At 36.3% G+C, this 16,491-nt stretch overlaps 1 protein-coding gene across 1 annotated transcript in view; it reads left to right on the top strand.

Moving 5' to 3' along the window:
* Positions 1-372: 372 nt before the first annotated feature.
* Positions 373-16,491, top strand: part of LOC126814506 (guanine nucleotide-binding protein G(q) subunit alpha) — a gene marked incomplete at its 5' end in the record, with an annotated part of 106,175 nt that continues 90,056 nt past the window's right edge. Inside the window, one exon of the mRNA XM_056100046.1 lies at positions 373-384. Within this exon, the coding sequence (XP_055956021.1) occupies positions 373-384 (12 nt within the window). The remainder of the gene's footprint in view (positions 385-16,491) is intronic.

Genomic DNA, 16,491 nt, shown 5'->3' on the forward strand with positions numbered 1-16,491 from the left:
TGCGCATATCGGACCGCAACTTCCTGAATTATGGCCCCTGATTGTACGAAAAATCGCGTAGTATTATATCACCGTTACACCCTAAGGACAGTTGAGTTCGAATTTCATGAAAATCGGCCCAAAATTGACAGACAAAATAATCTTAGAACACAACTCTCTGAACATCTCCAAAATTTTAACTCAGCTAACGCATCTCTTCCTAATGAACCGCGCTCTTTTACTAATTCGCTCTCAAATGTTTTGATATCCTTTTCGGCCTGAGAACGTAAACCTAATAAAAACTGAGCCATACAATAAAAGTAAAGTAACCCGTGATCTTTCTTTTGGCCTACAGAATCCAAATATTCCTTTCTCCATTCATTTAGTTTTTCATGTGCCAATTTAACTACCGCAGATCGATCTCCAACGAGCGAAGATAACAGGGAAATCAAATTCTCGAACACTTCTTCGTTTTCTATCATAGTTTGGGCCAAATCCTTAAAAACACTAACGTTTCCGTAACGTGGCGCTTAGCTATAAACTGTGCTTCGGATACAAAATTGCTAATTGTAGTAGCACTTGGTAGGGAAGAATTTGAAATGTCAATATCAAACATATTTTTTGAAACAGTGCTAATTACTTGTGGAATCTTCTTCATCCCAAGTTGTTGACCTACTAATTCCATACAACACTGACGAGTTCCATCATTAAACTTGCCCACCGAACTTTCATTAACGCGAGTATCGATTGCACGATCACCAGATATATCGATGGTTCGCTGAAGATTCGTGCAAGCTGCATCTTTTTCCGAAACTTTCGACCTTAATCTTGCGGTTTCCCCATCCCAGGCCTCAATACTTTTTTCCAAAGAGTCTATTGTGCGGCGTCTTTTCGACAGAGTAATTTTTTTTTCATTCTTTGTGAATCCTGCTCATTCTGTACAAGAGCGGCATCTGAACGTAACCTTTGTATTTCCTCCCGCTGGTTGAAAATGAGGTTTCTGTCATTGACCTCCCTTGTGTTGAGAGAACGTTCGCGTCGTTGGAGACGTTTATAATAAGATGTGCGCTTCATAGACTTTATTGCTTTGGCCTGAAACTTACATATCTTTCCCAATCTTACCACCCTCTTTTGTAAAGTATTGGTTTCCAGCTCCACGGTTTTTGTAGTTAAAGTAGCTAAGTCTCTAACTCAATATCATCCAAAATCTTTGGCATTGAAAACACGATTTATTTGTCGGTTTTAATCAACATTGATGTTATGATCTTACCGGGAAAAGATGTCCCTCTGATATCCAATATTTAAGACAAAAAAAAAAACATTTTACAATTGGTACACGAATTGTGTACCATCATGCATTTCAGCGCTATTTGTAATAAGGGACTCGAAAAACGAGGCTAGGCATATTCCACAAGTCATGTCAAACGGTGAATCTATATTCTTATCTGGAGAGCATGCCCAGTTAATACTATCGGCGTAGACTGGAATAACCAGAAGCTAGAGATTGAAATTCGATTGAGAATACTGGCGTATGTCGCCGAACCTAACTGATTAGAAATTACAGTAAAAACAGAAACGATTGAATGTAAATCCATTTATATACATACATATTACATTACTGTATGCGTTGCGACCCATTTGTGTCATTTTCTAGGTCCCAAATATTAGCGACTTAGCTCCTTTAAATTTTAAAAGTCCAAACAAATTTCACTAATTTTAATATCATAATCCTGATTGCCTGGCATACCTTCACTTTTGTTACCTACTGACATCAAATCTAATTTCTCTTGCAATGTATTGACCATTGGTTCTAATGGCGTTTTTATATCTTCATTTGAGTTTGAGCATGATTGCGTTAGACTTACATCATTAGAAATGCTTTTAAGCGGTTCGTCTTCATTAGTCCAGTTTAGGAGCAGAACAGTAGGACGTTAAACCCCATTTCATTTCATTTCATTGCTTTTAAGCGGCAAGATTGCCATAAGATTTAAATACGCATTGATTTCAGTACTACATGTACCTTTCCGTTTCTTTAATTCTGTATACTTTATAAGTATTTTATTAACAACAGAATTTAATTTCTTCAAATTTAAATTAAGTTTTGGTGAAATGGACGTCAACATTTGAAATATTTCTTTCAAGGATAGTTGGCCTTTATTCAATTTATACCGTAGCAATAAAATAGAACCATTGGTTAAATAATCTTCAAAAATCTCAAGATTATCATATTTTAAAAAATTGTCTGATGAAAGACTCAAAAGCAATTCTTTCCATTCAGCTGCAATAATACATTTACAATTTTAGATCTAGGCCTAACTTAATAACACAACATTGTTAGGTAGGAAATTTATAGTTTTATTCATCAATTCACCTGGTGGTATATGGGTCACTTTTTGGTATTGTGCACAAAAGTGTGACATTATTGCTAGAAAATAAATCTTCACTAATTTTGCTTAAATTTATCTGCATACAAATAAAAATATGTAACATTTTCATATTTTAGAACGAAAACATAATGTAAGTTCTGAGAATTAAAAAAATTCTGATTTTATGCCTCAATGTTTAGGGGTTGTGCATGTTACACAGGACACAAATAGTGACTCAGGTTTTGTACAATTTTTGAAACTGTACACAATTTTTCATGTGCTATATCAGAACTCAGTTCATCTGACCAAAAATATAACAACAACATCCAGATTTTTTATGCTTTTAAGACAAAAATACTTCAAAACCAAAAACTACAAACCTAATTGCGCGTATGGTCTTGAAAGTCGAATTTGTATTTATATAAATGTGCGTTTGCCATAAATGGTTTGTTGCATTATCTGATCCCCAACCTCAAATATGGCATTATCAATAAGGAAATGTATGATATTTTGAAATTTTTCTTTATCAAAAACTTAATGATAGTGTGTATGACCAGATGAGAATAAACCTATAAATCGAGGACTCAAACACGCGGCTAATAATATATTGTATTTTGGACACGTGAAGGGAAATTGAATAACTGGTAATATGAAAATCAATAAATGTTAACAAATATTCATAAATATGTCTAGCATCAAACATCTGTATGTGTGAAAGGACCTCAATTGATAGGTGTATGTTTATATGACAGACCTTGATGACATACATGCATTCAGAAAATGCACTCAGAATAAGTAAATTATAACGGGCTGAAGGAAAGAATTAACACATTCGTGGCCATTGTATAAATATATGACATGCGCATGTAATGTACACGTCTGTGTGTGTGAAATGGTTTTATTCAATATCAGCTTCCACCGAAATGAATTGGGCGATATAAAGTAGATGTATATTGTCACAGCACGGCAGAGATTTTTCTACGGCTTCGCAAAATCCCGTAAGAATATTCCTTGGTTGAATGCATGTAAATGTACAGTATTATATGTATACATAATTTGTAAAAAAACAAATACATGGCGCTGTCACTTTTGTGATCTTCACAGTGTACCCCCTCCCGCCCATGACAGTCAAGATTTGCTAAATACTTTTCGCCGAGTAACACAGCGTAAGAATATAGTTCCAATCTATTGGCACGTTTCGGACCACGTGACTTGCCGTTAAGCACACTGCGGAGTGATTTATGGCACTGTGCTTTATGGATGGTTGATTTAGATCAACTGAAGCTGCGAGTAATGAAGTAATGTGAAAAAGATCATCGTATATAAATTATAATTTAAAGTTTGGATTTGATAGTAGACAATAATTGATGGATTACATCAAGTTATAGACGAAGATGAAATGATACGTTTAAAAAATAGTAAGTTGTTCATAGTTTGCATACATTTTGGCCCCACGTAATGCATGTACACGTATATAGTGCGTTAGAAAAAGAATCCGACCCTAGCTGGCGTTTCGCTAGCGATTCTCCAAGATTCCGCCGCGGAACAGGGATTTTTTCCGCCGTGTTTGGCGATTCTAGTCCCAAACTCCAGCAGCGTAGTGTATCTCATCAAACGACTGACCAAAGTGGGATATACGCAAATCTGAAACGCAGCGGCTGGCTAGTTTTAAGTCAAAGGCCGAAATGAAGTCAATAGTTTCGTGATTTAGCAAGTTCATGATCATCGTCAGATTTTGGTAGGTCTCTTTCACCTCCTCAACAATTGCAATAACCATGAGCTTTTTTATGCCAGTGTCCTGAAATAGACGACGGGAAGCACCATCTTCGTAGCTCATCGTTTTCTTTTGGGGTCTGGAATCGTTGCTTTTGAGAATATTTATACATTCCCAGATGATCAACTGGTTATTGACATCCTCCCACCGATGGAGTTACATTTGTTACTAGGTATAACAAATCGTTTGTACGACCATGCAGATCTTTTACTTCGCCAGTGTGGAGATTACAGTGCAAAGCAATGGTCGGATCCGTTAGGAATTCGTCGTCCATCAATGCATTTCGAGTGTAATGGTCTGCAGTGTAGGAAATTTGCTGCAAAACTTGGCACTTCTGGAAACTGTATTAGAGGATGCGAATGTCTGGTCCAAGCTGTTCGCTCGTTTGATGGGATAAGCGATACTCATATTATTGGTATAATTTTATAAGTGATTGAGATAACTTAAAATTTTAGTACCCATGTCACACTTTGGACCCCTCATTTGTTTAATGACCCATTTGCATGCACATTTTTGTTGATTTTTTGGTCTAGAATGGTCAAAGAGGACAGAATTAACATTGAAGTCAATGGGGAAATTAATGGTAGTCTGCCTCCAAATAACGATAAGAGTTAAGTCCCTTTATTTTCGGTAAAAATGTCCAACAAGAAAAATTTTGAAATCCCATCACTGGGTACAACCAAACTACGGCGAGTAGATTAATGAAACTTTATTGGGTAGCAGATATGGTTAGTGGGTATACATTCTGAAAGTTTGATAGACTTTCATCGAGAGGTTTTTGGTATAGGGAATTAGTGCTGCAAGGTACCAAAATAGCTCAATTTAGGTATGTCATTTTTATACGCCTGTCTGTCCGTCCATCGTCCACAATTTCTTGTGAACGCTCTAACTCCAAAAGTTATCATCCAATTGTTTTAAAATTGATATATGTTGCTTACATTTGAGAGAGGTATTTCTCGAGCCATTACTTCAGGAATATGCTATTGTAGTTTCTTTCGGATAACTGGCTACTAAACTGCATTTTATTTGTGGAAAAAACGAGAAAATGGACAGCTGATTTCAGCCGCCATCTTGGATGCTGGAGTTCAAATCTAACTTCGGCCTGATGAATAATAATAATAATATGTACATTTATATAGCGCATGTACATAGGCATGTTCACTGCGCATACAATAAAGTTATATATATATAGCCCCGCTTTCATGATTTAACAGGTTTAACCAGAGGCCTTAGGCCAAGGTGTTAAACCAGTTAACGAATGAAGCGTGCTATAAATTACTTGTAACATTGACACCTGCTCTAGATGCTTGTTGTTATTGCACAGAAAATCAACCCCAGGTCTCTATATGATTTCTACTAAAACTAGTATAAACCAGCAAAAGTGTGCAATAACATGGGACTTTCGAGAAACTGACATGGTATGCATAACAACTGATAATGGAGCCAATATCACAAAAGCAGCATCGTTAAATAATTATCTTCGTCTCCAGTGCTTTGGACACAGATTGAATTTGGCCATAAACAATGCATTAAAAGACCAACGCATCGATAAGGCTGTAGCTTCCTGTAAAAAAGTAGTATCAGCATTTTCTTATTCCTGGAAGAAAAAACGTGAACTTTTGAAAATACAACAAAAATTACATATGCTAGAACACTGTTTAATATCAAACTGCGACACGCGTTGGGGATCTCTTCAATCAATGATAGGAAGATATTTAGAACAAGAGAAAGCAATCACGCAAGTTCTCTCTTCAGACCGCAAAAGTTTGTCATTAATACCAAAATGGCAGACTGTATGTGTCATGGAGTCTGTTAACAAAGCTTTTGGCGCCTTTGGCCGATTTCACCGATGCCCTAAGTGGTGAAGATTACGTATCGATTTCATCAGTAGTACCAGTATTACATTTGCTAAATAATGAAATTTTAGTCAACGAACCAGAGGATACTGAGATGACCAAAGAAATAAAATCTAAGATTTTAAAATATCTAAATGAAAAATATTCCGCTGAGTCAGACCCAGAATCAAGAATTCTTCTAGAAATAGCAACAATGCTAGACCCAAGGTATAAAGACAAATATCTCCCACCAAATACACAGCCGGAGATCAACGACATACTTATTAGATTCATCGCATCAACAAAAACAATACCACCTGCGCTGCCTATCACATCATCGCCATCTGATACAAATGAAAGTATGTCCCAAGATGATGGTAGCGTGGTGCTAAGAAAAAAAGTAAAGATGAATCTGGGAAAATTGTTTAAGAGGAGAGAGTCATCTGAAGCAGATATATCGTTATCACCGGAAGAACAGATCGTGAAAGAATTAGAGCGTTACCTTTTTCTCCCATCTATTGACTTCGAGCATAATCCGTTAAGTTGGTGGAAGGACAATTGCAATATTTATCCTCACCTAGCCCTATGCGCCCGAAAATACTTATGTGCTCCTGCAACATCCTGTCCATCAGAACGTTTATTCAGTACTTCCGGAAACGTAGTTACTTGTTCGAGAACACGCCTCAAACCAGCAAAAGTCAACATGTTGGTCTTTTTAGCTAAAAATTTAGATTGAAATGAGAGCTTAATTGTTGAACTGTATTACACCGTCACCTTACATTGTCGCAAACTGACCATTGATATGTTTTAATTGTCTTCCTTATTTAACTAAGGTTATGTGGTTTTTACAAGTGGATACAATTAGTTTTTTAGTGTTTACTATCTGATCATATTTTGAACACTAAGTAGTGTTGTAAATTGTTTTTGAATTTTAGACAGCTATATGGTGTTTTAAAAAGGGAGTTATATAGTGACTTAAACAAATTCCCAAAGAATGGGAAATGAAAACTAATTTCGTAATTCTGTCCCTTTTTTATCCGCATAAAGTGGGTTTGTTTTTAGTTGTGTTTTCGTTTTGTTTTTACTTTTGTTTTATTTCTTAGATTAAAATATTATGACTCGCTAATATGGGTGTTACTTGTTTCTCATTGATATATCGATCTGTCATCCTGAAAAATCAAAACAAAATATTAAAAAATGCGATACGCTATAATTATGGTCTATATCATGATTATTTTACAAACAAACAGCATACTGGATATCGCCACAATATATAGCGATATCACAATATGAATACTGAAATATCGCAATGTTGAAAATAGCAGATATCGCCCACCCCTACCCGTGTGGATATTTTCCGGTTTCATTTCCATTCGTGTGCACAGAAGTGCTTTAAAATTGGTGCTTGAATAATTCAGTGAACAGCGAATTTATGATTTCAGAGCATTGAAACATTCGTCAATTTTACAATTCTTGAAAAATGTTTGGTGTTAAAAGTAGAGACGTGTGGTAGTTGAGAGGAAATTTCCATTCGATTCTATATCCTGTCACATGGTTATAAAAGCACGCGAATATGCGTCACGTGATGTAAACACAGTCAATCCAGCGAAAGGCTTGAAAAAAAAAATGGAATTATTTATTTTCAGGCAAGTCCTTTATTCATATAACATAACGCTTACTTCATAAATAAACATCGGAGTTGTCTTTCGGCGTAATTTACCGCGAATATGAGTCTAAGGAACTTGGAATACATTTTAGTTTGGGTGTTGAAATGACATCATAACAAGGCAAAACTACGCGATTTATTTTTGACAAAATTGCTCATTGTATACCATTTTCAATTGCTTGGTGGGCGCACTTACCATGCTCCGATTTGATTTTAATAGCATCAAAACGACAATAAAACGAACTTTCAATCGGTCGGGGGTGCTATATTGACAAATCGCCTAAAAAAAAGATAGTGTGAATTGAAGCGTTCAACTTGCAAAAAATCCATGGTATTTCAAAATGCCAACAAAGCACCACCGACCGATTGAAAGATCGTTCATTTATCTTTCTAATGATATTAGAATGAAAAAATAATATTAATAATATTAAAAACGTGACAAAATTTTTCAGCGTAACGTCAAAATACGGGAAATTAACGTTTTTCAACTTACGTTTATGAAATTAATAAAATGAACACATATATAAAAATTATATCAAACAAAAGAACAGGATATCGGCTTCCAAAATATTTAAAAATTATTACAAAATATTAAATAGGCACCGTATGACGTCAAGTTGAAAAAGGGTTACAAATCGGGAAAAAATGACTTTCTTCCAACGCGGGCAATGGAGCTATGACACCTAATAAAATACATTCGGATTTACCGGTACTTAATTCAATTACATTTAATTTCAATTTAGTTAGGGTCGAAATAATATTGTCTATAATTAATTGAAGGACTACCCGTGCACTTATGGCATTCATTTATTGGACGAGCCGTTGAATTTCCCGAGATGCGTTTAAAAATGGACTTCCCGTTCAATTATCTAGGGCGTTCATTTATTAGACGAGCCGTTGAATTTCCCGAGATATGTTACATCGTGTTTTGCCAGGCTTCCCGTAAGGAATTCGCGAGAAGTTAGGGTCGAAATAATATTGTCTATAATTAATTGAAGGACTACCCGTGCACTTATCTATGGCATTCATTTATTGGACGAGCCGTTGAATTTCCCGAGATGCGTTTAAAAATGGACTTCCCGTTCAATTATCTAGGGCGTTCATTTATTAGACGAGCCGTTGAATTTCCCGAGATATGTTACATCGTGTTTTGCCAGGCTTCCCGCAAGGAATTCGCGAGAAGTTAGGGTCGAAATAATATTGTCTATAATTACTTGAATTAGTTGTAATACAGTAATGCTGCTGCAAAAACGTGTACATGTTTAATGTACTGGCCGGTTTGAATAACAACAAAATGATTTAGGTAATCTCGGGGAAAACATTTACCGGCATTCTGTTTTGGTTAGGATTTTTTTTTAACGCACTGTACATTCATATAACGTCAGCCAAAATGTATGCAACAACTAACAAATTACAATTTTTTAAAACGTATCATTACTTAGATGTAATCCATCAATTATTGGCTGCTATAAAAACCAAACTTTAAATTATATACGTCATACGATGAGCTTTTACACATTACTTGCAGCTTCAGTTAATCTTAATCAATCATTCATAGAGCACAGTGCCGTAAAACACTACACGGGGCGCTTAACGGTAAGTCACATGGTCAGAAACGTGCCGAAAGATTGGAACTATATTCTTACTCTGTGTTACTCGGCGACAAATCTCCGCTGTGACAATATACATCTACTTTAAATGTCGCCCAATTCATTTCGGTGGAAGCGGATATTGAATAAAGCCATTTCACACACACTACGTTTACATTACATGCGCATGTCATATATTTATACAATGTTCACGAACGAAACAAAAAGACTACTCGGACCATACAAAAGGACCACTCGGACCAATAATAAAATGTTGTTTTAATAAGTTAATAATTGCGTTTGTATTAATATGACTACTCGAATCAATAATAAAGTGTTGTTTTAATTGTTGTTTTAATAAATTGATAATTGTGTTTGTTTTAATATGCATACATTTTCTTTGAAATAATAAAGTGTTATGTACATACCCATGGCATTGTTTCATCATGAAGCACATCAAAGAAAATCAGTTAAAACAACGATTAATTTGTATGTATCTGTACTCACACGTGTTACTAGCTGCAATATTTGTAGCGGTGATAATTCTTAAACACGGCTACAATTGATACACTATTCGAGGCTTTTGGCAAGTAAAATAAGGTTCAATTGCAAAATGATCACAGTTTGCATGGAAATAAGTAATTATGTTACAAATAGTAAAGAGTTGAACACTGAAATCTTAATCTTATCTTACCAAACAGTTATTCTGTACTTTCGAGCAAAACGCAAGACATTAGTACTGGACTACTCGAACCAGTGTTGTTTTAATTGTTGTTTTAATAAATTGATAATTGTGTTTGTTTTAATATGCATATGTTTTCTTTGAAATAATAAAGTGTTATGTACTTACCTGTGGTATTGTTTCATCATAAAGCACATCAAAGAAAAACAATTAAATTGATGTAATAAAGATATATATTTGCTAATATGTACTTACCGGCAGCGGATATTCTTAAGTTATGTATATACTCACATATAAATTGTTCGCCACTTTGTATTGTGATTTAATCATTAATAATATATTGTCTGTATTATATTTTTAAAATGAATAAGTCAAGCCTTATAATGTAATTTAATTGCTCCGTGTGGTCCTTTGGGTTGGTCCGAATAGCAAAGATAAATATGGGTCCGATATTATGCAATATTGATGCAGGGTTTTTTTTTTCTCTTTTTTTTCCTAACAATATTTATTCAATATTTACATATTATAAAGATACAATATTCGATTATGGGATCTGAAAACAAGCTGTACAGATATATAAATGCATTGTTTATAATTATAATCACGATTTACATACAATTATAAAATTACAAAAGCAAATGCAGGTTCAATCAAGAAACTTACGTGTTCACCGTGAGCTTCTGATATCTAGATTTTAAAGCTTATAGATTGCAGTTACACAGGGTACATGTATATGCAGTAGGAAATCGGGAAGTTGGATGCACAAAAGAATGGAATCATTCAGAAAGTGTAGTCAAAATAAGAAAATTATAACGCAGTGAAGGCGAGAATTACATGTAACACACTTGTGGACATTGTATAAATATACTATTCAAAAAAAGTAGGGGATATTTGATTTTTAAGTGTTATTAAAGTCACCTAATGAAACTGACGAAGAAACAAATGACAAAATGAAATGAAGTTCACATTCATCGATTTATTCCAAATGATCGTTAGACTAAGTAAGGCACAGACTGACCATTATAAGGGTAAAATGATACCCGGGGTCAAACAGCAAAGTTACCACAGCATCACAACCAAGTCAGTAACGGGTAAATCCTCCTCTGTTTGCCAAACAAGCATTGATCCGACGTGGCATACTTCTAATGAGACGTCTACGGTCATTTTGGTCCAGATTGTCCCATTCCTGTTGCAACGCAGCAGCAAGTTCTTGGACATTGGCAGGACGTTGTTGACGTTGACGTAACCTCTGTCCAAGCATGTCCCAGACATGCTCGATGGGGGAGAGGTCGGGACTCAGTGCTGGCCAAGGTAATGTGGTGATGTTCTGTTGTTGGAGGTAACCTGTAACGATCCTGGCCCTGTGACATCTTGCGTTGTCATCCTGGAAGATGAAACGGCGGCCATGACGTCGTGCGAACGGCACAACATGGACTGCCAAGATGTTGTCCCGGTAGTACTGGCCTGTAACACGCCCTGTAACAACATGTAAATCCGTTCTTCCAGCAACAGTGATGCCTTCCCACACCATAACAGAACCACCCCCAAATCGATCATGCCTGATGACGTTAACGTCTTGGAAGCGCTCGTTTCGACGACGCCACACCCTCCTACGTCTGTCCAAAAAATCAACAGTGAACCTTGACTCATCTGAAAACATCACATTGCTCCAGCGTCGATTATCCCAGTGTTGACGATCCCTACACCAACGACGTCTTGCCTGAATGTGATGATCTCTCAAACAAGGGATCACGCGAGGACGTCGGGCGCGAAGGTGACCCCTATGCAGTCGATTCCGAATCGTCTGGCCACTCACTCTCACACCAGTGTCTGTTTGAAGACGAGCGCTGATCTGATTTGCTGTGATGACACGATTTCTCAAGGCCAAGGTACGGATAATCGATCCTGGACTTGAGTTGTCGCCCTTGGTCGACCTGAGCGTGGTCTGTCCTGTACAGATTGTGTATCACGGTATCTGGACCATAGCCTGCTTATGACAGACTGAGAAACATTCATCGTCCGCGCCACAACCGCCTGTGTTGTGCCGATCTGTAGCATGCCAAGGGCACGTAACCTTTCATTTTGGGTAAGCCGACGCATATCAAAATTTGTTTTCTGGTCACTAAAACAATTAAACTGATGTTTCCACCCTGGAATTCAATGCCACAATGACTGTAACATTCAAAGTCAGAGTCGTGCAAATCTTGGGTTGGACCCCCATGATGATCCCAAGCATCACCTGCATTCCATGCGGTAGCTATTGGTGCGTTTGGGCGTCACATGTAACTGGAAATGTTTCTTCTGTTAGGTTCTATAGTGACTTTTTTCGTAGTCATTTGCATATTTTAGTATTATGCCCCCAAAATCAAATATCCCCTACTTTTTTTGAATAGTATATATGACATGCGCATGTTATGTAAACGTATGTGTGTGTGAAATGGCTTTATTCAATATCCGCCTCCACCAAAATGAATTGGTCGACATTTAAAGTAGATGTATATTGTGACAGCGGAGATTTGTCGCCAAGTAAGAATATAGTTCCAATCTTTCGGCGTGTTTCTGACCACGTGACTTACCGTTAAGCGCCCCGTGTAGTGATTTACGGCACTGTGCTCTATGAATGATTGATTAAGATTAACTGAAGCTGCAAGTAATGTGTAAAAGCTCATTGTATGACGTATATGATTTAAAGTATGGATTTTATAGTAGCCAATGATTGACGAAGATGTAATGATACGTTTTAAAAAATTGTAAGTTGTTCATTGTTGCATACATTTTGGCCAACGTTATATGAATGTACAGTGCGGTAGAAAAAAATCCTATCCGATACAGAATGCCGGTAAATGTTTTGCCGAGATAACTCATTTTGTTGTTATTCAAACCGGCCTGTACATTATACATGTACACGTTTTCGCGGCAGCATTACTGTATTACAACTCCTTCAATTAATTTTAGACAATATTATTTCGACCCTAGCTTCTCGCAAATTCCTTGCTGAAAGCATGGCAAAACACAATGTAACTTATCTCGGGAAATTCAACGGCTCGTCTTATAAATGAAGGCCCTAGATAATTGAACGGGAAGTCCATTTTTAAACGCATCTTGGGAAATTCAACGGCTCGTCCAATAAATGAACGCCATAGAAGTGCACGGGTAGTCCATTTCTAAACGCATCTCGGCAAATTCACGGCTCGTCCAATAAATGAACGCCATAGATAAGTAGTCCATTTTTAAACGCATCTCGGAGAAACTAAAGCCGTTGACATTAATCTAAACCATAGTACTAATTAAACCATTTTTATACGCCCACATTGAAATCTGGACGTATATTGCCGTCTGCCTGTCCGTCCGTCCGTCCGTCCGTCCATTGTCCACAATTTCTTGTGAAGCTCTAACGCCAAAAGTTATCATCCAATTGTTTTAAAATTGATATATGTTGTTTACATTAGTGAGACGAAGAAGCCTATTTAATTTCAATAATTTCCGTTTATTACGTCTTAGAGTTATGGCCCTTGTTTCACTTTGTTGAACCTTGTGAACGCTCTAATGCCAAAAGTTAACATACGATCTTTGTGAAATTTATATGCAATATTTAAGTTAGTGAAACGAAGAAGCCTATTGAATTTTAACAATTTCTGTTTATTACGTCTAGAGTTATGGCCCTTGTTTCACTTTATTGAACCTTGTGAACGCTCTAACGTCAAAAGTTATCATACTATCTTTCTGAAATTTACATACATTATTTAAATTGGTGATACGAAGAAGCCTTTTGAATTTCAGCAATTTCCGTTTATTACATCTAGAGTTATGGCCCTTATTTCACTTTATTGATCCTTGTGAACTCTCTAATTCAAAAAGTTATCACCCGATCTTTGTGAAATTTATATGTATGATTTAAATTAGTGAAACGAAAAAGCCTATTGGATATCAGCAATTTACAATAATTACTTCTAGAGTTATTGCTCTTGTTTCACTTTGTTAAACCTTGTTAATGCTCGATTGATGATAGTTATCATCCAATATGTATGAATTTTATATGCATCATTTAAATTATTGAACCGGTCTATTGAATTTCAGCAATTTCCGTCAATAATTTCTAGAGTTATGGTGATTGTGAATGTTTGAATGACAAAAGTCATCATGTGATCTGTATGAAATTTATATGTATTATTTAAATTAGTAAAACGAAAAAGCCTGTCAAATTTCAACAATTTCTGTAGATTACTTCCAGAGTTGAGACCCTTGTTTTAGTTTGTAGAACCTTGTGAACCCTCAAACGACAAAATTTATAATCTGATCATTGTATGGAACTGTTTTGTAAAGGCCCCCAATTACCTACAAAGGAATAAATATGCGACAACCCTTGTTGACCGCTTGGACGATTTAGCTGCTGTGGGCGTATCTTTCGTTGCCTGGCAACCTATCTTTAGCTTGTGGACCCCATAGAGGTCACAATTTTTATCCGATTTAAAAAAACGTTACAATATATCACCGTTTCACCATAAGAATGGTTTCGTAAAAATCGGACTGAAACTGACTGACAAAATGGCCGCCCCTCGTTTGCAATAGTGTCAAAATATTGTGTATCAGGGTTGGGGGCCCTCTGGAGGTCACAATTTTCATTTGATTTTGACGAAACTTGAAATGCATCTTTATAACCCACAGATCTCGATTTCTTTCGATATTCGCATAGATCAGACCATAACTTCCTGAATTATGGTCCCTGATTGTACGAAAAATTGCGTTTTAAGCTTGTGGACCCCATAGAGGTCACAATTTTTAACTAATTTAAAAAAACGTTTGAATATATCACCGTTACACCCTTAGGATGGTTCAGTTCGAATTTCGTAAAAATCGGACCGAACATGAAGGACAAAATGGCCGCCCCTTGTTCGCAAATAGTGTCACAATATTGTGTATCAGGGTTGTGGACCCTCCGGAGGTCACAATTTTCATCTGAATTTGATGAAACTTGAGATGCATTTTTATAACCAACAGATCTCACTTCCTGTCGATATTTGCGCATATAGGACCACAACTTCCTGAATTATGGCCCCTGATTGTACGGAAAATCACGTTTTTAGCTTGTGGACTCAATAGAGGTCACAATTTTTATCCAATTTAAAAAAACGTTTGAATATATCACCGTTACACGCCAAGGATGGTTGAGTTTGAATTTCATGAAAATCAGACCAAAACTGCAGGACGAAATGGCCGCCAATCGTACGTTAAAAGTGTAAACAACTGGTAAATCAAAGTTGTGGACCCTCTAGAGGCCACAATTTTGATCCAATTTTGATGAAACTTGAAACGCCGTAACTTCCTGAATTATGGCCTCTGATTTTACGCAAAATCGCATTTTTAGCTTGTGGTCCCTCTAGAGGTCACAATTATTTTTCAATTTAAAAAAACCTTCGAATATATCACTGTTACACCATAATGTTTCTTGGGTCCGAACTTCGTGAAAATCAGGCCAAAACTGCCAGACAAAATGTTCGCAAAAAGTGAAAACATCTGGTAAATCAAGGTTGTGGACCCTATAGAGGTCACAATTTTGATCCGATTTCAATTAAACTTGAAATACATGTTTATAATCCTTTCGATATTCGTGCATATCGGATCGTAACTTCCTGAATTGTGGCCCATTATTGAACAAAAAATCACGTTTTAAGCTTGTGGTCCCTGTAGAGGTCACAATTTTATCCGATTTAAAAAAAACCCTGATGAATATATCACCATTACACACTAAGATCTTGGTTCCTTAACTTAACTTCCTGGATTATGGCCTGATTGTTCGAAAAAATCGCATTTTTAGCTTGCGGATTCTCTAGAGGTCACAATTTTTTCTTGATTTTAAAAACCATTTAAATACATCACCATTCCACCATAATGAAGGTTAAATTCGTATTTCGGGAAAATCGAAATGAAACTGCCCGACAAAATGGCCGCTCTTTGTACGCAAATTGTGTAGAAGTGTGTAATACGAAGGTTGTGGACCCTCTAGAGGTCACAATTTTTATCCGATTTAAAACATATCTTTATATCACAAATACCTCTGTCCCTTTTGATATTTTCACTTATAGGCCATGACTTTCTGGATTATTGCCCCTGATTGTATAAAAAATTATGTTTGTTTTTAGCTTGTTCTCGATGTGGGCGTATCCTGCCTGGCATCCGCTGGGTCTTTTATCAAATAGTAAACGAGCTTGATTGACCGATGACTGCTAATGTTATTTCAATTGCAATCAACACACGGCCATCTACGAGAAGCTTGTCGAGGTATGCTTTAACGTGCAGCTTACAGGTTATCGTTAACAATTTCTAGTGTCTTTTAAAAAGAGTGCATGTCGTGTAAATATTTACATTTGTTTTTGTGTAGGTCATTTTCAAATAAATTTGTAGGCATGTTATTCATTTTTAACAAATATATTACTATACGAGAAACGATGATTATCAAAGAACCATAAGTGCAACTAATGGTTTATCGTTTGGTGGAGCCTTTTAATAACCACGTGTTTCAAGTTAATAAATATTTTCCTTTGTCTCACGAGATTATCGCTGTGCATTTGTACATCGCAAGGTTGACTTCAGTAAACGTGT

This window comes from Patella vulgata, chromosome 3, assembly GCF_932274485.2.
Source record: "Patella vulgata chromosome 3, xgPatVulg1.2, whole genome shotgun sequence".
Taxonomy (NCBI): Eukaryota; Metazoa; Mollusca; class Gastropoda; family Patellidae; genus Patella; species Patella vulgata.